General features: G+C 43.6%; 1 protein-coding gene across 1 annotated transcript in view; it reads right to left on the reverse strand.

Annotated features, from left to right (window-relative positions):
* The window catches only part of LOC118245452 (vascular endothelial growth factor receptor kdr-like), a 131,002-nt gene that overhangs the window by 71,621 nt on the left and 38,505 nt on the right, over nucleotides 1-20,876 (reverse strand). Inside the window, exons 3-6 of the mRNA XM_035541645.2 lie at nucleotides 19,772-19,983; nucleotides 6,131-6,258; nucleotides 1,958-2,117; nucleotides 357-493 (exon numbers count right to left, since the gene is read on the reverse strand). Of these exons, the coding sequence (XP_035397538.2) occupies nucleotides 357-493; nucleotides 1,958-2,117; nucleotides 6,131-6,258; nucleotides 19,772-19,983 (637 nt within the window). The remainder of the gene's footprint in view (nucleotides 1-356; nucleotides 494-1,957; nucleotides 2,118-6,130; nucleotides 6,259-19,771; nucleotides 19,984-20,876) is intronic.

Raw genomic sequence — 20,876 nt, forward strand, 5'->3', positions numbered from 1 at the left:
TCACTTTTCTCTACTTGATAAATGCCAAGGTGGCTGAGCATGCTGACAACTTGCAGCATTCACGGCTGCCTTTGAGACTTGCCACTTGCCAGAAAGAGGCCACAAGAAATGAGACAGCTTTTTGTTCCAATGAGAAACATATTTAGCCTGAGATTTGCAGTTTAATTTGCAGGTTCAAGGTGGTAGATAAGTTCTAGATTAATGCAAACTATAAATATAATCAATTGTAGGCACATGAATGGTTGACTGTATTTCAGAATAATAATCAGTCAGTTTGCTCAGCCTCATGAACAAATCTTTCTCTTGGAGCGGAGGAGACTGCATCAAAGCAAAATCCTGAATTTTCATCAACTCACTCGCCCGTTCGGACACGTCCATATGAGTTCGATGCGCCCATTGATGAAGGTTTCTGCTCTGCATTCCAAATAGAGAGTTTCTCCAACCAGCAGTTTTTTGGGAGTTGCTTTCAGAGCTAGGTTCTGTACTCTGCCCTCTGAAATGAAAAGAGCAAAGGTATAACCACACACAGCATCCTACGCATCAATGACATTTAAGAGGGAATCTGCTCCCTGAATGCCTCTCCAACATCTGCTCCTTTCAGTTTCCCAAATTCCTCACCTTCTTCATTCATTTCTATGGAAATTTTTGGAGACACCCACACAATGGAGAAGCCAGGTCAGTTGTATAAATGCCTGAACACAAGCTGATCAGACTATGTGGGCATATGTGGACACAATAATTTATGAATTATTTTTATGCCTTTTTCCGTGTTTGGCTCCAACTCTCAATGACCTGCTCCACAGCCATTCTGGCACTGTTCTTGTGCCTGTTCTCTTCATTCCTCATTCAGAAAAAAAATTCAAAAGTACCTCAACATTTGTATACAGGAAAGAGGGTTAATTTTTATAAAACATTTCTCCTGCCCTCTGATGGCCAGCTACCCTTCATTTTTGAATGGGATTGCCAAATCTTGGCCTTATATATTTATTGATGCTTTAAATACATCAAATGTGAAAAAGCCTGCATCACGGCCTTGCCTCTTTATCTGTCGTGCAAAATAGCAGATACACTTCTAAGCACTATACAGTAATATGTTCTAGAGAACGGTCTTGCCTGTGTGCTTTGGGTCTAGATAAGGATGACCTAATGGGTTTTTTAGCTCTGCATTCATGATTCTAGTAATAAATAATTACTCCAACAATGAAAAAAAAGAAAAAAAAAGAAGAGATTTACAGGACTTTTATTTGACTGCTATACAAATCCATTGTTGTTTAAAGCTGAGTGCCAATTGTATAGCAGGATGTAATGGGAATGAAGTCACAATAAACTCTCCTCTGTGAAAAATACAATGTATGAAGAGAGAAAGAAAATACATTGAAAAGAAAGGAAAAATAAATTAGAAGTGGATTCTTATTAATCTCCAGCAGTCCAAAATTTAACATTTAGTTGCTTCAAATTTAGATTTTAATTATGAGCAGAAGCTCGACTGTAAATACAAGGGGAAGGGTATAGTAAATCATCAAGAGAAAAAAAAAAGTGAAGATGTGAATCAGCACTTTAATGAGATTTTTATGCCATGATCTTGTGTGTTTAATGACCAGAAGCAAAAAGAAAGCTACTGTTTGGTTTATTCTAAACCAGCAATTGTTTTAATGTAAATATTGCTCTATCCAAGCAAACAAAGCCTTGGTGGGGTTTGAATAAAATGCTCCTGTTCTGTACCACCTCAACACTTGGTAATTTTTCAAAACCAGGACTGGATCAAATCCAAGGTCTGCTGAACAGGAAAAGAAGGGGAAGATTCAGTTGGCTCTAAGTGTTCCAGTTTGGACATGCTACAGACACATACCAGTTAAATAGATCAAATACCATTAAGGCTAAGCAAGAAGTAATACCCAGGGGCTCAGCTACGAAACAGCAATATTGTGGTCATTTCTTGGGCACGGTAGTCACTCACCCAACCTCTGTGCTAGGTAATAGGATGTGAACACGCTTCCATTGACATTTGCAGTGCATGTGAGTAATCCAGAATAAACAAAAGCATGAGAGGGGATGACAAATCCTCTTCTTGGGTCCCACACACTCCTCTTGAAGTTCATCTCTACAGAACTGGGATACTGAAAGAGAGCAGGCAGATAGGAGGCTGGTGAGACATTCCGTTTCTCCTCAGATGATAGGGGCGACCAGCCAAAGCTGCTCTGCTTTGTAGACTGGGTAGATGTTTGACCTTTCAGAGTAGTTGGTGATCTCATTCCACACATATCTCAGGCAACATCAACACATACAAATAGAAAAGTCCACCCTGAGGTATGGCTGTCTTTGAAATCCCGAACTTGGACATCATAACTGGGGCTCTTCATTCAGCAGCACCAGTCATCTCAGATCTTAGGCAAGATACTGTGCTACCCGTTGCAAGTCCCATTTCCCTCGTCTCTATACTGGAAATAATTATGCCTATCTTATGGGAGGTTTGCAGGGTAATCTTTTTGGAAGTGCTGAGAACAAAATTGGCTTCTCCTCATGCTACATGTATGTACCACGTGTCTTTCTGGAATCTCACAGTACTTTAAGTATTAAGTTAGACCTCTAAAAATCAGCAGTATTCATGTCACTAGCTACCTGATGGCTGTCACCTCTAAGTTATGTCCTGTGGCTAGTCATCAGCTTCTCTGTATATCACAGAAAGGGATGAGGCACTTTCAAGGGTGAGCTATTGATTTCCACTAGGCACTGAAGCAGCCTAGGTGACTTGGGATGGTAAATCACAGGATGGCCGCAGTAAGGGGACTTAGTAACATAGACATTTGTTGTCCTAAATTCATAAATATTTGTAGTGTTCTGCGATTCTTGAAAAAAATAGTATATTTAGGTTCCGCTTATGAGGAAGAAGCAAGGATATGAAAGGAAAATGTGGAAAATAAAGCAAAAACTCATCCACTGTTATTGAACCCTATATATGTCCTTGGACAGCATTAGTGTCAACCAAATTAGCTTTTGTTGGTGGGAATAATTAGTTTATTGTTAACACAAAGAGAAATGCTGATTTGCTAGAGAAAATGCAATTGACTTTGCTTTCTAATCATTCTTGAAAATCCTGGAGAAAAGAACTATGTGAATGTAAATAGAGACAAATAACTCAGGAGGCTGTAAAAGAGCAGGTCACTGAAGTTGACCCATTTCAGCCTATTGCAGGCAGGTGTATGGAAGCACAGGCTGTTGGTATGTCTTGTCAGCAGGACACAGGAAGGCTCTCTAGGACTGAGGATTGCTTGCAGGAGTGCTGCGACCACTTTGGGCTGAAAAATGAAGGGTTTAGAGAAACCTTAATGTGCCTAGAGTTGCCCCATGATAACTAAGAACTTTACTTGCATAATGCTTCTCCCTGCTTCACAGCAAATACTGGTTTCTCCAAGACAAGGCAAGTTTTGCTTTTTAGGGCTACAAGGTTTTAGCTTTTGGAGTTAACCAAGAGAAAAGCTGTACTAGGGACTGCAAGTGAGAATTTCCCCAGTGACGCACTAACTTTGCTCTTACCCTTTTTGTTGTGCAACACACAATTTATTTCTCTGCCTCCAAACAAACAGTAGTCTTGTATTAGTAGTGTGCTTTAAATAGGATTCCGTTTAAATAACACTCCTGTTCTGAAGAAATTGCAGCTCTGGGCTTTGAGAGCTGATGCTCATTCCTCTCATGTGAATACACTTTTGGTCAGGCTGGCCTTGCTTTAGGTCACTTATTGTTACATGTTCAGCACAGAACAAAGACCAAGGAATTAAGACTATGGGGCAGTGACTGGTGGTGTTGCTTTGGTATAGCAGGCACATCTTTCTTTTGGAACAGGGGTTCCCTTCTGATTGTAATAGCAAACATGGATTTCATGTAAATACTTCTGAAGTAGTCGAGCTGTGGCATCTCTGTGCAGAGCCATTAGGAAAATTCAGGGAAATTGCAGGAAGAGATCTGAGACCTGAGGCTTAATTGTGTTTTAACACCCATGAAGGTCAAAGCTGTAAGTAGCAAATGCGCATTGAACCAGATCAGTGACTAAACAGATCTGACAGGACTGAAAATGCTTTTTTGCCCAGAATTAAAATCATGTTAAGCAAAATTAAAAGTTGGAGTTGTGTGTCTTAACATGTTCCCTAATAGCAAAGATGATGTGTAGAGTTAGCTGGGTTCTGTTTAATATTAGCAAGCAGTACCTTTCCCCATATATATTTAAAGGCCAGAGAGTGCAATGATTTTAAAGTATAATGGTAACATAAGGAACATAATTTACAATGGGAAAAGTACATTTTTTACAAGAACAATAAAATGTGATAAAGCTGAATTTTATGGTTTGGCAGCTCTGCTCCCTAATGGCGAGGGAAAGGGGAAAGAAAAAATAACCCTACTCTGAGGCGCTTTTCAACACTGCACACATATTAAACATCTTCATAGAATATTCAGAAATATATATTTAAACAACCAAACAAAAAACGTCAATGTTGCTCGAAGGAAGTCACAGCGGCTTTCCTCCCTTTGAAGTCCGTTGTCTATAGGAGATTAAATTTGGAAGAAGAGGATGTTCTAAATTTGTCTGATCGCCTTATTCACCTCTCTTCCCCCACCCTTACCTCCACCCCTTCTCCCACCCTGCTTCCTCTCTGTATGGGAAGCCGCCACCTTGGCTCCACACGGCACTACGAAAATTCCCAGACAGGGCAAAACAAGTGGCGACCTTCCCTCTGCGGAGCCCGGGGCTGGCTGCAGCAGCTCCTGGAGCCAACACACACCTCCCAGAGCATGGTCCCGTGAGCAGCGACGTCCCTCCGGCTCCTAGCCTCGGAAGGATCCCACCGGGGAGCAGCACTCAGCATCTACATTCCTTCCCCACCACCCAGCTGCTCGCCCTTGAAGGGGTAAAATCATTTGGGGACAATTTTCCTTGCAATTCAAAAGAGAGATTTCAGTGAAGATTTCATTCCTCCAGCAGCTTGCAGCAAGGTAAAGGACTTGAGGTTGTGTTTGAAGAAATAACCAGGGGAGAGCTTAGCTCACATACAGGAAAGCAGGGTTGCCTATAAATAAGGGGATAAATCTGGAGGGCTGCTTGCTCGAGGCTCCAAGGCCGTATTTAAGCTCACGCGACTCTGCCGAAGTCAGCAGGAGTATTCCAGTAATGAATTTGGTTGAAGCAGGCTGAAATAAGATGGGGATGTTTCATTTTTATAGCCAAGGAGAAGGTGTTAACACTTATCCAGGCTAAAGCAATAAGCGATAAATGGAGAGGAGCCTTATTCCCCGCCTTTTAATCCCCACTGACAAAACTTAAAAATAGAGATCTGCTAAAGCAATAAGGCTTGTGCTGTCCCTGTGCACGTCTGCTGGAAGCTTGCCATTGGTGTCGGCAGCAGGCAGCGCGCTGTGTCGGGCCACCATGAGTCCCTGTGGAGGAGCACACACCTAGCGCCTAGGAGGAGTGAAGGCCTGAAGACCCCTCTACCAGCACGGGATCTCCCTACCCTGTAATCACACCACATTCAGCACACCAAGCACATCTCTCACAGCATCTCTAAAGAGCAATCCTAAAGCCCTTTGACTGAGGCTGAGGAAGCCCCGGACCCTAAATTTCCATTTGTATTCTATAAAACGGCCTTGGCCTGCACAGAGCATAGTGCAGCCTTGACAGTCACACGTGAGAGCTGCCGAAGGAAGCAGGAGCCATTTATTTCTGAGGCTGAAACTTGGTTTAAATTTGTGAAATCAAGCAGAAATGGGCAACTGTTCTGAGCAGGTTCAAGGCATAAGATGTGTGAGAGTAAGCCTTCATGGAGGCAGCTAGTAGCCAGATGTCATAGAAGGAATTTTGAAGAAAAATAGTGTTTTGTCATCTGTCCTTGTCCATTTATGGCAGAGCATCAAGCCATGAGATGGGAAAAGCATTTGATAAGCTCAGCGTAATCCCAGCCTCGTGCACAGTTCAGTGATAGCACACTGTGAGAGCAGAACAGTGCTTCCAGATTTTTAGTGCCTTTGCTATTTTATTTCTGAAGCTTACCTAGCATCATAAATTTTATTTCGCATTTTTACCCGTTGTGTTGGCAGCCCAGACTTCTGAATTGTTTGAGTTTCCCTGGAAGTCACTTACCTGGGTAAGCTTGGGTTTGATATCTGGAGAAGTAACTCGGCAGGGGACAACAACCGTTTTCGTCTCATCTAAAATGTAGATGATCTGGGGATGTTCCGGGTGAATCTCCACAAACGGATTTCTGTAGTCTGCGGAGAGAAGAACACCGATCTGCACAACTGACTCTTTACTGAGTGCTGTGATCCCAGTCAGTAACCACCCATACCAAGCCCATTGCAGCATGTGACAAGACATCCAGCAATATCTTGCTTGTTTTCAAATTACAGCATCATCTAGGGGTTATTTATAGCCAGTGACCAAGAAGCAGAATATCCCATTTCTAACTCTATTTCACTGGTTTGCAGTCTAAACTTTTAAAAGCTCCTTTTCCTGTCTGTTCCCCATCTGTAGAAATAAAGTTAATAATCAGCTCCACGGGCCTTCATGGCACTTGAGTTAGTGCTTCCCCCGTGCTCTCGACTTCTTTCACAAGCGATTTTATACTGCACATGCCACAGCAGCCAGGTGTTGCATTAGGCCTAATAACCTGACCGGGAAGCAACCTGTCACATCCCTGGGGAACTGTGGGACCTTCTGAAGATTTGCCATAATAAATCAGACTGGATAGATATGCACAGCTGAAATAAACAGGAATCTGAGGTAGTTTAAGTTAGTAAAGCTTCCGAGTCTCATTCACTGATTTTCCATTGTATGAATACAGTGATGGTCATCAGAATAATAAAAGAACATTTGTGAGATCCCAAAACCTTCAAGATTTTTCCAAAAAGCATTCTTTGACTTGATATTCTGATGATTTCAAACACCATTCAGCTAATCCAAGCAATCCAAACTACACCACACAGAGCAGGCGATCAATCACTTTTGCTTTGGATTACACTGTTGATAAGAAAGGATGTACGCACTGCACAGTTACCTCAACCGGCTTATCCGTGGCTTGGGACCTGGCCCCCCCCCACACACTTAATTATATTTTGGCTACAAATGGCTTCACCTAAAACATGGGAAGTAGCTGACATGAAAGGTTTGTGAATAATCTTTGTTGCAAAAATGCACTCTGAAGTATTCTGACAGTACTTTAAACAAGGATGTACCATGAGGAAATTAAAATCAGTTTTCAAAAGCCTGTTTAACTGCTCGCCAATGGGCTGCACTGGTAGTGAACGCTGTTGGCCCCGGCTGATACCATCTCCATGGATTTGGAGGAGGCCTTCAACAATGGCCAAACGCCTTATGGCTTTGGAGAAGGGAAACACCCATAGTGTAGGTGACCTCTTCTGCAATGCTGTATAATATGGAAAGTGTCCTCCTTGATGAAGATCATCAATGTACTTCCTGAACGACCCTGGTATCCTCATGCTGTGTTTCCTCTCTAATTCCTGATATAACATTAAGGGATTTTTTTACTGAGAAAAAATCAATTACTTATTGCCTGGTGGATCTAGCCACACTGCTCATCCAGAAATTGCCCGGAGTGGCATGTCTCTGTGCAAAAACTTAAAAGTCCTCACTCTACCCAATTAGACACCAGTGCTCTTTGGCACATGTTGGGCTGAGCTTGTAGCACAGTGTGACAGCATCTCCAATAAATACTGTGCATCAGTGACCAAGTGCCTCTCCGACACAGAAACCAAACCCACGGTCTGTGTCTAAGAGTCTGACCATCGTGACCGCCTTGGTTTAGTACCAATGTATCAGGCCAGCTGGCCCCTACCCTTTCACCTAAACGCATGCTATCATTCTCTCGTTTTACAGCTAGGGCTGTTGTGGCAGCTGTTCTGTGATTAAAGAAAACCCTAGTTGAAGAGTGTTGCAGTAAGGCTATCTGTTCATCCCATTAAGCCTGCATTACTGTATCAGAGCTCTCTCCCTTCATCATCTGTTAGAAGAACTGGGAATGCTCTAAAATTCCCAGGAAAAGATGATAAAATATTTCTCTAATGTTTTTAGCTAGTGAGGAAAAAAAATCCCTGTATGTGGAGTTCTAAAAATTCCAAGTGTCCCTTTCTGGGAGTTGGATCTTCTGGCTACTCTCAACAAGGGATCTAAATAAATGGCAAAAGCCTCCAGAATTTCTCTTTTTCCAGTACCCCATCCCTGGCAAACAGTATTTTGCTTCAAATCAGTGGGGATCCATTTTTAGTGTTCACCCTTTGGACCCTAGTAGGGAGCTGTCATATTCCATGCTGGATTGTCTGTAATTAAATAGGAGGTGAAGTGCTCAAGTACGTTGAATTTTTCTGGGTAACAAGTGCTTTATATGTAAATGATATAGCTATGCTTGCATTGTATTTTTATCTAGTCGTTGGTTTCCACCATGTCACTTAAGTGTGTGTGTAGTTTTGATGGTGAGTGACTTTGGAAAGTGACCGTTGGTCATGCACTGGCCAGTACCTCCCTCTTTGCATCATCCAGCAGCTCAAGGAGGTTTGATCTCCTTGAAATCAGTGCTGCTTCTTGGTGACCTGCAGAACAGTTTGAACATGGAGTGTGGGGTTTGGGTTTGCTCCTCCCTTCCTAAGTACAACTCCCCTGACAAAGGAAAGCACAGAGGTGGTTTATCTCGCTGCCCCATGACTGGTAACTCGCCTGTGAGTAGGTCGTTCATTTGGCGATGTCAGTGTTCATTTCTTTACTAATGACAACAGTCCTTGCTCAAGAAATGTCATGGAAATATATGAGTTCTCTCCCTTGGAATTGATCTTCAAAGCATGAGCTGGATGCAGAGCTCCTTCTTGCCACAACCCAGCAGAACTCCCCTCATAAAAACATGAAGGGTGAGAGGTAGGGATTGGCACAGCGAAGTGGGACTGTTGACTTTGGTATTTTTGATAGCTTAATTTTAGCTCTGAGAACTGAAAATAGGATTTGTGGCAGCTGAAATGTACCAAGTGCTTCAGTCATGATGAGATCAAATGCTGGTGGAGCTCCTCATGTATATCAGGAAGGTCGCAAATGTTACAAAGATGTTTTAGAAAAGGCACTTGGATCCCTGTGCAGGTACAAGGGATGCATGATGAACATGGGGAGCTGTGACAAGGAGCTGTCAGTGGCACTGCAGAGCTCTTTTTGCACACTTTCTGAACTGAACAGGAGGCAGTGAAACAGAAGACAAAGACCAGAAATCTGGATGATGTCTATCTTTTCAAGTAATGTCTTTTCATATCAGCTTTTTTTCCCTGCCATTCATTTTTTTTCTGTGTTGGTCTATAAAAAACCACCATGTACTTTGGAGTAAGGGCTTTTGAAGAAACATTATATGAGAGACACTAATTAGAATAAAAAATAGACCTCTAATCTCCCCACATTTAGGAAGTTTCAGATACATGTCTGAACTTTTTGGCTAGGCAGGCACTGGATCTAATCAAGCCTCAAGCTGAGAAACCTGATCTCAAGACCACAACCCTGTAGCTTGCTCCAACCCCTAAAACTAATATGAAATATTTACACTCGCTACAGTTTGTCTAATGCAGTTTCCCAAACAGGACTGCTAAATTCTTAGATTGCGTTACATTACAAACATGTTTAATGTTTGTCTGTGGGCATTAATGCTGCTTAATGCAGTCTTGCTCTCCAGCTAAACCATACTTGGAGTATATCAAATGTGATGATACTTTTACAGCCAAATTCAAAGCTTGTGCAAATGGTAAAAGGCCTTTCTGCTTAGATGAAGACAATGCTCTTGGATTATTTGCTATAGAAAAAGGCAGAGAAAGTAGATTTGTGCATATTTGCAACAAAAACTGGGGGTGCGAAAAAGTGTTAGGGGAAGCATATTCAAATCTACTACTTTTATGGGTAAGAAGAGAGAAGAGTAATGCGCCACATGACAGGGGGATGGGACAAGTATATAGGCCAAGAGGAAACTTGCTGTGAAAAAGGAGCTTTTTCATACCAAAATATTCACAAACCTGGATCAAGTTTTGATTAAATGTTTCAACTGAAAAGATGGGAGCACTGAATGAAAAAATATTTTTGCCAATATTTTTTGAAGGAATTTCAGAATAGCAATGTTTGTTTAAAAAGCAATAAATCAAAAGAAGGTGGTTAAGCAAAAGAGTTGAATAGCCCTAAAATGTGTGAAAACATTGAATTATGCAATGATTGAAACACATTAGTCAAAACAGAATAAAATTTCTCTAAAATATTTCCTGTTCATGGAAAACAAACAATTATTTAACCTCATTCTCCTCCATCGTCTCTCCCCACCTCCAAGACTGACATCTACCAAATGTTCAGATTCACACCAGGCCTAAAAATAATCCACTTTTTTCAGCTGTAAATGGAAAAGATACTCATTGTGATGCTACTAAACTACTGGAAAATACCTAAATGGGATGCGTGAATTTATAGTATGTATAATAGAAACTATATTTCATTCCTGATTGACTTTTAATGGCAGCCTCCACCTGCATTGCCATATGTCTAGCCAATAGCTAGAATTACACTATCCCAGATCATAAGCTACAGTCTGAATTGGAAGCCAGTATATATAAATCCAGCCTTCTACAATCACTATTTGAAATCTAGATAGTGCTTTAAAATCACTCAGCAATTAACAACAGCAAAAGGTAGTTTCTGGGTTATAAAGAAGGGGCTGGGAAAGGAGGGGATGGCTTGGAAAGCAGTTGGTTGTTAATCTCTAGTAGATGTCAGGTCTCACGGTCATTGTTCTCTATTTTGAAAAGAAGAGAAAAACGTTATCTTTATGGGTTTTTCTCTTTCCTACAGTAATTGAGGTTTCCTAGAGCATAACAGCCCTGTGCAGTAAGCAGGCGTCTATAATTTTTGTTATCTCAGTGCTTTATCCAGGTTACGGCTTTAGCCTAAAGAGCTCTCTGTCCCCCAAAGAGGATGGGATAGGTATTGAGGTAGCGGGGCTGCTCCTGAGGTGGAGGTGGTAAAGTGGCAGCTATCTGCAGGGCTGAGCTTTGACACGAGAGCTTTAACACGAGGCTGTTGGTGGAAAGCAACCCTGGAATGAACAGCAAAGGGTTGCAGGTGGGGATCAAGCACTGACTAAATAACTCCGGGTCTGTCAGTGAGGCCAGGGATTCATTTTCCCTCTGCCTGCGAAACTCTGTGCAAAAGAAATAATATTGTTGAGCCCCAAAGAGGACCAGCACAGAGGGCAACAGATCCGGGCATTGTGCATCTTGCTCATGCTTCATCCCAGCTGCTCTCAAAGACACGTGAGCAGGAGTGAGCTGACTCCACTTGCTTTGGGCAGGAGTGTTTTCCAGGCAGCTGGGCTGTTCACTTACCATATAAGCAAATATAAAGTGGCTCAGCTTTGGATCTTAACAAAAAGACAAGGAATAAATGCTGAATAGACAACTAATCAACTACCAGCTGATATTTTTGTTATATATACCCAAACAAAAAACGGAATCCTTCATGAAACTCCTAAGTAGTTCAGGCTGACTGTGGCATGGAAAAATGATCTGCTGGAACGCTGGGAGTGTCACTGCCAGCTTTACAAACGTGCTCACCAGCTTAAGTTAATCAGCAATCAATTTACTCACTGTAAAAAAGCCTCTTAGAGACAGAACTTTGTGAAACAAAAGGGACAGGGTCACTTTGCTTTAAAAATGATAACCTTGACCTCAAGGAAGATCTCAAATTCCAGATGGTGTAAATCAATCACACTCAACTGTTGCCATTTGGAGAGCTGTGGCATGGGAAACACAGGTGCTGTCCTGCAATACAAGACTTGGAAACTCTGCTCTTACCAGCACTGAACTCCAAGGAAAAAACTTCTTGGCAAAGAAACACTTTATGAAAATAGGGTATTTCCCTGTAGCCTGGCACATCTGTTCCTCCTCCTGAGCTGGGAAGGTAATATGCCCTATGAATCTTACCCATAAGAAAACACCATCAATTCCCATAAGACAGTTAAAAAGAATAATTTACTGCAGGCTGCAAAGCTCATTATATGTGAAGAAAGACAAGAGCTGCGCATTAGGGACTTATCAGCTGCAGCACCAGCTTGGAGGAGAGGGAAAGGCCCCTTCCCTTGGGTCTCAGACTGGCTGTCTAGCTCTGCAGGTCAGTGGAAGTTTGCAGGAAACTGCAGTCAGGCCAGGGTGTTACTGTTTACCCAGCCCGGCAGAAGAAGGAACACAAACAGCAAAGTGAAGGAAGCAGAGGCAGCGGGGCAACAGAGGGGAAGGGGGCCTGCTGCTGTCCGGTCACAGTGACAGAACTGGGCAGAAAAATCCAGTATGCTGCACACAAAAGCAACTCAAAGGTCAAGTGCCTACAAGAACATTGTTTTCCTTCAGGCAGAGAAGCCCTTCATGTTGAAACTCTCATTCTGTCTAGGAGGAGATTAATTGCTGCCTGGGATGAGCTTAGGGAGGGTCCCTTTTAACTCAGCGGTATAATAGCAATCGCCTAGGGGACGTGCAGTTCCCTCTCCAGGCCTGCACGGTGACAGCATGTGAGCGCAGATACAGGACTCCTTCGCCTCGCAGTGACATCTGTTCTTTTGTTTAGCGTTATCTGTACTGGAGGTGACTATCTACCAGGAAGTGGTGGAGCTCTCTAAGTATGTCATGCTCGCTTGCCATTTGAATTCCGTCCTCCAGCAGGCTCATGGCCCCGTCCTGGCAGCTGGAGAAGCTGAGGGGCTTGAAGGCCCTCACCCTAGGAGCTCATCGTGCCGTAGACCCAGGCTCTCTCCTCCAGCTTCTTGCTTTTAGTTGTTACATCACCTGCCTGCGTGTTCAAGACATCCTCCTGAGACATGTGCACAGGATTTTGTACAGAATTTTGAGTACTTTTCGTTTCTGCTCATGTTTCCTACACTGTGAAGGCAAATTGTCTCATGATATTTGTATCATATCTAAAGCCGTGGAGATAACATCACCTCGCCCGTCAGATACCATCCATCAGCCCAGAGAGATGAGAAACACTAACTGGCCTTTGAGGCTAGTCATCCACTGCTGCTCCTTTCTGTGAAATTCCTGAGTGTTCTCCCAAGTTTCAGTCAGAAAGGACCTACAAAGATCACTCAGTCCAACTGTCAGCTTCTCATTTTGCTTCTCTTTATTCCTGCTAAAGGTAATTCTCTCACCCTCACTATTTATTTCCTTCCATCCATCATATCTTAGAAGAGCAGACTTGCTGGAAAGTCTGGGTAATAAGAGTTTCCCAGGTCATTTTGTTAATTTTTTGACATAAACCCCATCAAGTTTGTCTTCCTCAAGGTCAAGAACAATCTGCTCCTTATGTTAATAGGATCATTAGCAGTTAAGTGACACTTTGGTCAGAGCATTTTGGAAAGCTTTACAAGGAGATTGCCTAGTCTGCTCCGTTCTTCCTGGTAAACTATCAAAGCTTCTTCTAGGTACAGAAGTAACTCCTATAAAGTCACTTGTTTTGAAACTGGACCTTTGAAAATAAAGGACTTTTCAGTTTGGCAGGCAAATGAAAAGAATTGGTGGTAGAATGTTTAGATTAAACAGAAAGCAGAATATTTTATCTGTAGGCAAAACAAAAGTGACTGCAAAGGCCCCAGAAGCCATTCTGAGTCAACATGAAGCATTCTGTTTTGGTCAAATGAAATGCATTCTTCTCCTGGAGATTGCTGTTAGAAACACAGGAATATCCGTAGAGAAATATATTACTTTAAAAAATGTTACTTCGAAAAATTGTAGGAGCAAAATTCTTTTCGATGCCAAGGAAAAGCCAATAACAACAAAAAAGCCAAAATGGATTGAACAACAACAAAAAACAACCCAAGTATCTATACTTTGGCTGAAACTACGTTTCAAGCATCAGATGAATCCATGGATTGTGACTATCCACTACACTAGATTTTAGGCAGATGTAGAAAATATTCACCAGGATTACTGAAGAACCATCACTAACAGCTAGTCTCTTGTATGAGCTGCTGCCAGCCGCAGAGCTTGGGTAAAGCTCAGCAGTTAGTGCTTGCTGGGTGGATAGGCAATGGGAAGGAAGAAGTGGGGGAAGTGTGCTGGAGGTTTTGGCTGTCAGGCTTTCAATTAGGAGTTATTTATCAATGAAGAGGAGGGGACAGTTACCTCTTCCTGCTGGGATGGCGAGTGTTGTCACTGACACAGCGCCAGGACGTCATGCTGCTCACTCAGCATCGTATCTTACAAGGCTCCTCCACTTAAAAGTGGCCCTTTAGGGTATGGTGTGAAGATACTGAATGTCTTGATTGAGAATTGAAAGGATCTTATTTTTCCTCTGGATCCGGTCCTTAATACTTGAGGAACAACACAGAGGGTCTGACACAGCCTGTGTTCCCACATCATGTGGCCCTAAACTCTGTTGACTAGGATCTGGTGCCAAAGCTGTCCACCAGTCTGCACAGGACAGCCAGCTTATCTGCTGGGCTCCACACCGAGCAGACAGGACACCGTTTGCCTATCTCGGCTTGCTGAGTGTTTGGCAGCAAGTGTAGCTGTCTCGGTGTCTCTAGCTTTAAAGGAAGAAGAAACGCAGCTCCAACTCTGTTCTCACTGGTAATATCTTCTGGAAAGCAAGCCAAAGCCCAAGTCAAGGCTGTCACCCCGGCCCTGCATTTCTGCTTCTCACATTCAGATTATCTCTGTGAACTGTCAAGAGAATTAAGGAGGCAGAAATCGGCTTCAAAGAATGTCGGAACCAAAATATGATCTCATGTGAGGGGTGCTTTCATGCATTTCCCTCCTCTTTAGATTTTTCTCAGGGAGGAAGGATGAAGAAGATGGACTTCACATCTCTGGGCTGTCCCATTTGATAAAGAAGAGGCTGTGGTTGATGTGACACTTGACCCTGATGCTGTACTTGTACCACCTGCCCTCCTCATTCTTTCCAGCAGCGAGAGAGAGCTCGTGTCCTTCCTTGGGGACATCTCGCTGCTGGAGCTGACAAGCAGTGAGATGTGTGCTGTGACAGGACAAGCAGCTTGGATGCATCCCTCTTTCCTTCCAATTAGCTACGGAGGAAAAGGAGCTAGCAGGAAAGGACGGATGAATTTAAGCAGAGACAGCAAGCAGTGGAAGATTTTCCTTCTTCTGTGGGCTGTGCTCACATGGATGGCTTAAACAGCCCTCGAGTTTCACAAAGAGCCTTAACAGGACTTGAGATCCCACATAGAAGTCTGCATTGCTTGAAATTTCATTTCCAGTTCTTGTGCTTTGGAGCCTAACAGTGCAGCAGTACAGTTCAGGCCTGGAGTGCCGGTGCTTCGTGGTGTCCATATGAACTTTAAAAGGAGCCTGAACACAATTTCGGCATGGGGATATCTCCTAGTTACACCATGTTCCTGGGAACATCAGTGCTGATAACCAAATGTATGGAAGCAAATGAGTCCCTCAGCCTTGCCACATGCCTAATTCACAGTAACACTGAGATGGTTAAACACCAGCAGCTGAACTACCATGGGTAGGAAGATGCAGTTAAAATGTTCACCATCTATGTGTTCAAAGAGTGGACAACACTAGGCACAAGCAGGAATTAGTTATTCTATTAGTTATTCTTGTGTGGCCACCAGCACTGATGTACTGGGCTCATGTATATTGCTCTGTGGTGAGACTCGTTTTGGTTTTGAAGTAGTTGAGAACCAGCCCTATCATAGCCCTACGTATTTAAAGAAACAGAATAACAGCTCTGCTTTGCATAAAAATAATACAGGATTTCTGCTGCTGACTTGCTCTCCCCATGTCTTGCTCTCCCTGACTGTCCTAGCAAAGCAGCACCACTGGTGTGTGAGGATAGGAAGCAAAGCCCAGCTTGGAAACTTGGATGAACTTTTCTAGGCAGTGTTTTGCAAGATGTGACCAGCTTCAATTACCACAGTAATAATGCTGGGCAAGTTGCTGATGGAAGGAAGCAAAGCAGAGCTGAGCTCATGCTTCTGATGCATTGACTGAGTGGCACAGAAAGGTGTAGCAAATCCAATACTGCTTCGTGCAGCTAAGGTCTGCGAGGAGAAATCACAGCAAAAGCTGAGGCAGCATTTCAGCTGGCACAGGGAGCTCTTCCAGCTGACACATTGAGGGCTATCTTACTTGGAGACAGTTGCTTTGCTTACAGTAACAGTATTTCAGAGAGCGGAGAGCTGCAAGTCCTGACTTCTGTCTAGGCTGCGGTCTGGAACAACACTTGGAGAAGGTGGAGAAAATCTTCTTGTTTCTGTTTTCCTCCTTCTCTAAGCCATGTTTAATTTTATATGTGCTATAGAAAACCTAGCAGAGAGGGGTCTCTATATCAGAACACAAAATAGACAGCCTGCCCCTTCCCTGGGCTCAGGAATCCCAAAGGTTGCAATGATTGAGTGCGTCCCCCACAAGGACCATCCATGAGGTTGGGAAGGGTAATTGCAGGAGACATGAGCAAATGCGGCAGCATTTGCAGTGAAACACTGTCCACACGACCCTTTCTGAGTCTGGAGATGGGGGAATGGCTGTCTCTGCCCACCCCGTTCTCTGACTGTGGCCATGGGAGAGCTGCAGGGCTGCTCTTGGGTCAGCGCTGCAGCACTGAGATCAACCAGACGCTGCCTTTTGCTGCAGAGGTTTTCCCTCAGAGTTGCAATGAAGTTAGACGACCGCATAAAGAAACTCCCAACTATTTCTGGTCCAGCCCTAAGCTACGTTGTATTTCCAACGAGGAGATGGGCAACAGGAGGAGGGGGTTGTCTGCCTTTTAATTACAGTCCCTGGGACTTGCAGCTGCAGCAGGAAGCAGAAAAGGCTTCAGGAACAATTGTTCAGGATTAAGATCCTGAGCTCTCCCTCGCTGCAGACTGTCGGTGCACAGCTGAAGCGTGGAGGCTGACCCTGCTGCCTTTGGGTCCCGTATGATCTGACTGATGTGCAGGGGTCATGGCTCAATTGCGCCGGGGGAGAGCTGCTGAGTGCCAGATTCTGACAGAGCTTAGAAGCTCCACCAGGGAGGCTGTAAAAACAGAAGCAAGCACAGGAAATAATAGCCAATAAGCAGGGCTTCCGATACAGTCATGTTCTCATTTCGGTGTCAAGCAGCAGGCCAGGAATGAAGGGAAAAAATACCATTCCCCTTCCTTTTTTGGCAATAATGGCTCGTAACCTCTGAGCCTTCAGGGTCTGGCTCAATATTTTCTCACTCCACCTGGCTCGGTCCTATAAACACCCTGCTGAGCACACACTCTCTCCACAAAACATCCAGAGAGATGTCTTTTGGACTTCTTTGTCTGGCACTCGCTGGGAACTGTGAGTTTCTTCACTAGAGACAGCCGATGGCTTTCTTAGTGATGCCCAGACACTGTGAGACCAAATCCCTTACAAAGGCATGTTTAAATATTTAAGAAAATCATTAAGTACGGTCTGAGTGCCTTCCTTAACTCCACAACTCATAGATCCCTGACACTGGCGAACAGTTTCCTTGTCCCCAGAACAGCCTGCTGGCATTCAACAAACACACACAGGAATTACAGGGGAAGAAAAGCACGCCCTGCAGACAGCATCCATGCTGAGGTATAAATAGCTTCATTTCGCTGGGGCCAAGCAGCTTCCTCAGCCTGGCAGGCCAGGTCCCAGCAGGCACTTGCAGGCTTACAGCCTGAGCTGCTGTGGTCGGGCTCTGCTCTGTGGTGGATGAGCAGCTGGCTCGACAGGACACGGAGCAGAGGGTTCCCCGCTGGTGTGCCTTCCTCACGACTTCACCCACGCATAGCACAAGTGGCTCAATTTCTGTACGCTTTTTCTTCAAAACTTTTAAAGCACAGGACTTTTAAAACTCTGGGTAAGAGTTTATAGAGCAGGGAGGCCATATTACACAGTGAAATCGCATTGAGAGAGGAGAATCTTTGATTTAGAGCAAACAGCCACACAGTGCTGTGTTTAGGGAGAACCTTGGCACAGCAGGCTCAAGCTAGCAAGAGGACATCCTGTGATTTTTTTTTTAGATTACCACTGCTCCAAGTGCATCGCCAGCAAGCATTTCATAACTTGAGATATTTTCTTAAGGAAAATGCTCAGGCAGCCCCAAAAGATCCATAACATTTCCTGCACGTGCTCCCACCGTAGAGTAATGAAGTCCTGGGTAGCTGGCCAGGGCACTGAATCAGGGTAGAGAATTGAGTTTTCAATGCACTGTTTCCTGAAGTGTAGGCACTGGGCTGGGTTAACAATATTAGATGCGGGGCATCTGAGCAGTGTGTAATGAGAAAAGGAAACAGCGCAGCACAAGAACTAGGGTGGATAAAGAAACCAGGGCTTAGAGTAACAAGGAAAAATAAGAAAAAGGAAATAGAAAGGCAGAAAAAAAGTGACTGCAGGAACTAACAAGTAACACCAAAAAGCTACTTTCCGATAAGAGAAAGGCTTACTGGGAAAGCAGGATGAGGGCAGAAAGGGACTGTTTTCAACAGACATACAGAGACAGGAAAATCTTATCCACGTGCATCAGCCAGGTGTGTTCACCTAGTAGTTCAGAAGTTGAATTTAGCTGTGTGGGCAGACCACAGTCCCCTGGTGACGGGAGTCACGCCTCGTGCTGGTTTCACCATAGTGAGCAACACTGTGAGACTGTCGGAGCTGCCCGGCCCATACGTGTGTTCTGTAGGTAGACAGCTTACTGAACTGTTCAAATCACATCAGACAAACTCATTGCATCTCTAGCATTTGTCTTATTACCAAGACTCAAAGAACCCCATTTTAGCAGCTACTGGAAAAACTAAATTCGCTCATTTGTGTGAGTGTGGGGAACTGAATAGTAACCCTATTCAGCACCAATGGAGCTCATGCCATCCCCTGTCCCAGCCCCAAAAGGTTAGCTCCTTTGTCTAATTACTCACAATCTCAGCCTGGAAGATCCAAGATGATTCAATAGTTTGACAATGCATTTGTCAAATAGATTGGAAAAAAAATCAACATTTTCTGGGAATATTCTTTTAAGAAGAATTCATATTACTGACATGGTTGTTCGGTGTGTTAGTCACTTAATTATAGTAGATGACTCTCCTCTGAAGTTTCTGTTTCCATTTATTATTGGATCTGAACTCAATGATTCTGACACACGGGGGAGAGGCAGCTCAAAGAGAATAGAAATGAGCAGTGGGCCATTTTTTACAAAAGCCAGTAAAATATGTACAATGCAGTCATCCAGCTTTGCTAAGTACGTCTCATAGATGTGAAGGACAAAGCTGGACACAAACGTGTAGGAGAGACAGGAATTACAAAATCCCTTGTCAGGGAGTTTCGTGCCTGGGGAGGAAGGGGAAGAGAGAGGACTTGGTTATTGAGGGTGAATCTTAGGAAAAGCACTCTGATAGCAAAACCCCCTAGGATAAAAGAATTTAGTCTTAAAGGTAAAAGAACGTAAAAGATGTTTAAAGAAATCAGTGTATCAGTTATTTGGAACACAAAAATAGGCAGGACAATCTAGTTTTCAAGTCCTGGAATTGAACAAGATACCCGATTTCTGGTTGTCACATCGGTGTCCCTGTGAATTTAGCTGGCCTGAAAATCCAGGTGTAATCCAGCCTCTACAAAATGTCAGAGCTGGTGCTTGCTGGGTCAGCGGGGAGGTGAGATTTGGGAAAGCATCTGAATTGGGTTGCTTGTCGCACAGATTGAACAGCTCAGCTGAACACAGTTTATGTCACCAAGAAGGCATAAAACCAAAAGAAAGTGAAGTTCTTACCTTTAACAAAGACGTAAATCTTGGCCATGAGATCCTCGTTGGATGGGGAGTCGTCATGGATGCAAGTGAAGTAACCGGTGTCGTTGGCTGTGACTTTCCTGATGACGAGCATGCTGCAGCTCTGCCGCGTGTTATTTCGGCAGCTGCTGAGGTGCACCCTGGGGTCTTCCCTCTGGTCCTCCCTCAAAAGCCAGCTCACCGAAGGTGCTCCCCTGTCAACACAACGCACCAAAATTAAAGACAGGGTCACGATTTCAGACAAAATTTGGGCTTCCTTCTCGCCAAGTGTTGTTGATATTCTTAATGTTCCTAAACTTGTCATTTAGACATGAATGATTAAGGTTGTGGGGTGCTTGCATTACCGGCTATAAGAAAGTAAGGGGCATCACACCACATTCATCAACAGAACAAGGGAAATTCCAGAACTGGTCTCTAGGAGCTGCGGCAAGCTAACTCCTGGAGGAAAGCTTAATTTTTATTTTAACAGACATCTTGAACACGAGTTTGTTTTTATAATGTTATGTTTTAGACACTTCAAACATTTGAAAGCACCAGATAAAATTATATGTTTCTTCCAAGCTGAGGACTTTGCATATTTTAACAGCTAAATTAACTTATACTTTCTTTTAACTCTAAGGCTGCATGTAGAGAGAACATTTATGTAACTTCTCATCACCTTTCTTGTCTAATCAGCAGTGACTCAATCTTGATTTTGTGAAGGATCTGGAACTAATCAGATTACAGATCTTAGAATATCTGCTCAAGACACATTTTTTTCCATTCACCTCGTCACGGCAGCCAGAACATAAAACCAGCAGGACAGATAGATACACCATTTCACCCACCTGACCCATTCCGTGTCTTATTTATGAACACAGCTAATGTCAAATGCAATTTTACATAGCTCACTGACAAAAAGCAAAGCCATTTTATAACCTGTTGCTGGACTCAGAGAGAGCTTTCAGCAGACCTAAGTTAGCTCAGCAACGGGCACTGGCTGTGCTGGTCGTGCTGTGCCAAAAACATCAGGGCACACCATGGTGGCAGGAGCTCCTGGATGGGATGTGTACTGCTCGGGATGTGCTCTGAGGTCCCTGAGGAAGTG

This window comes from Cygnus atratus, chromosome 13 (genome assembly GCF_013377495.2).
Source record: "Cygnus atratus isolate AKBS03 ecotype Queensland, Australia chromosome 13, CAtr_DNAZoo_HiC_assembly, whole genome shotgun sequence".
NCBI classification, from domain to species: Eukaryota; Metazoa; Chordata; class Aves; order Anseriformes; family Anatidae; genus Cygnus; species Cygnus atratus.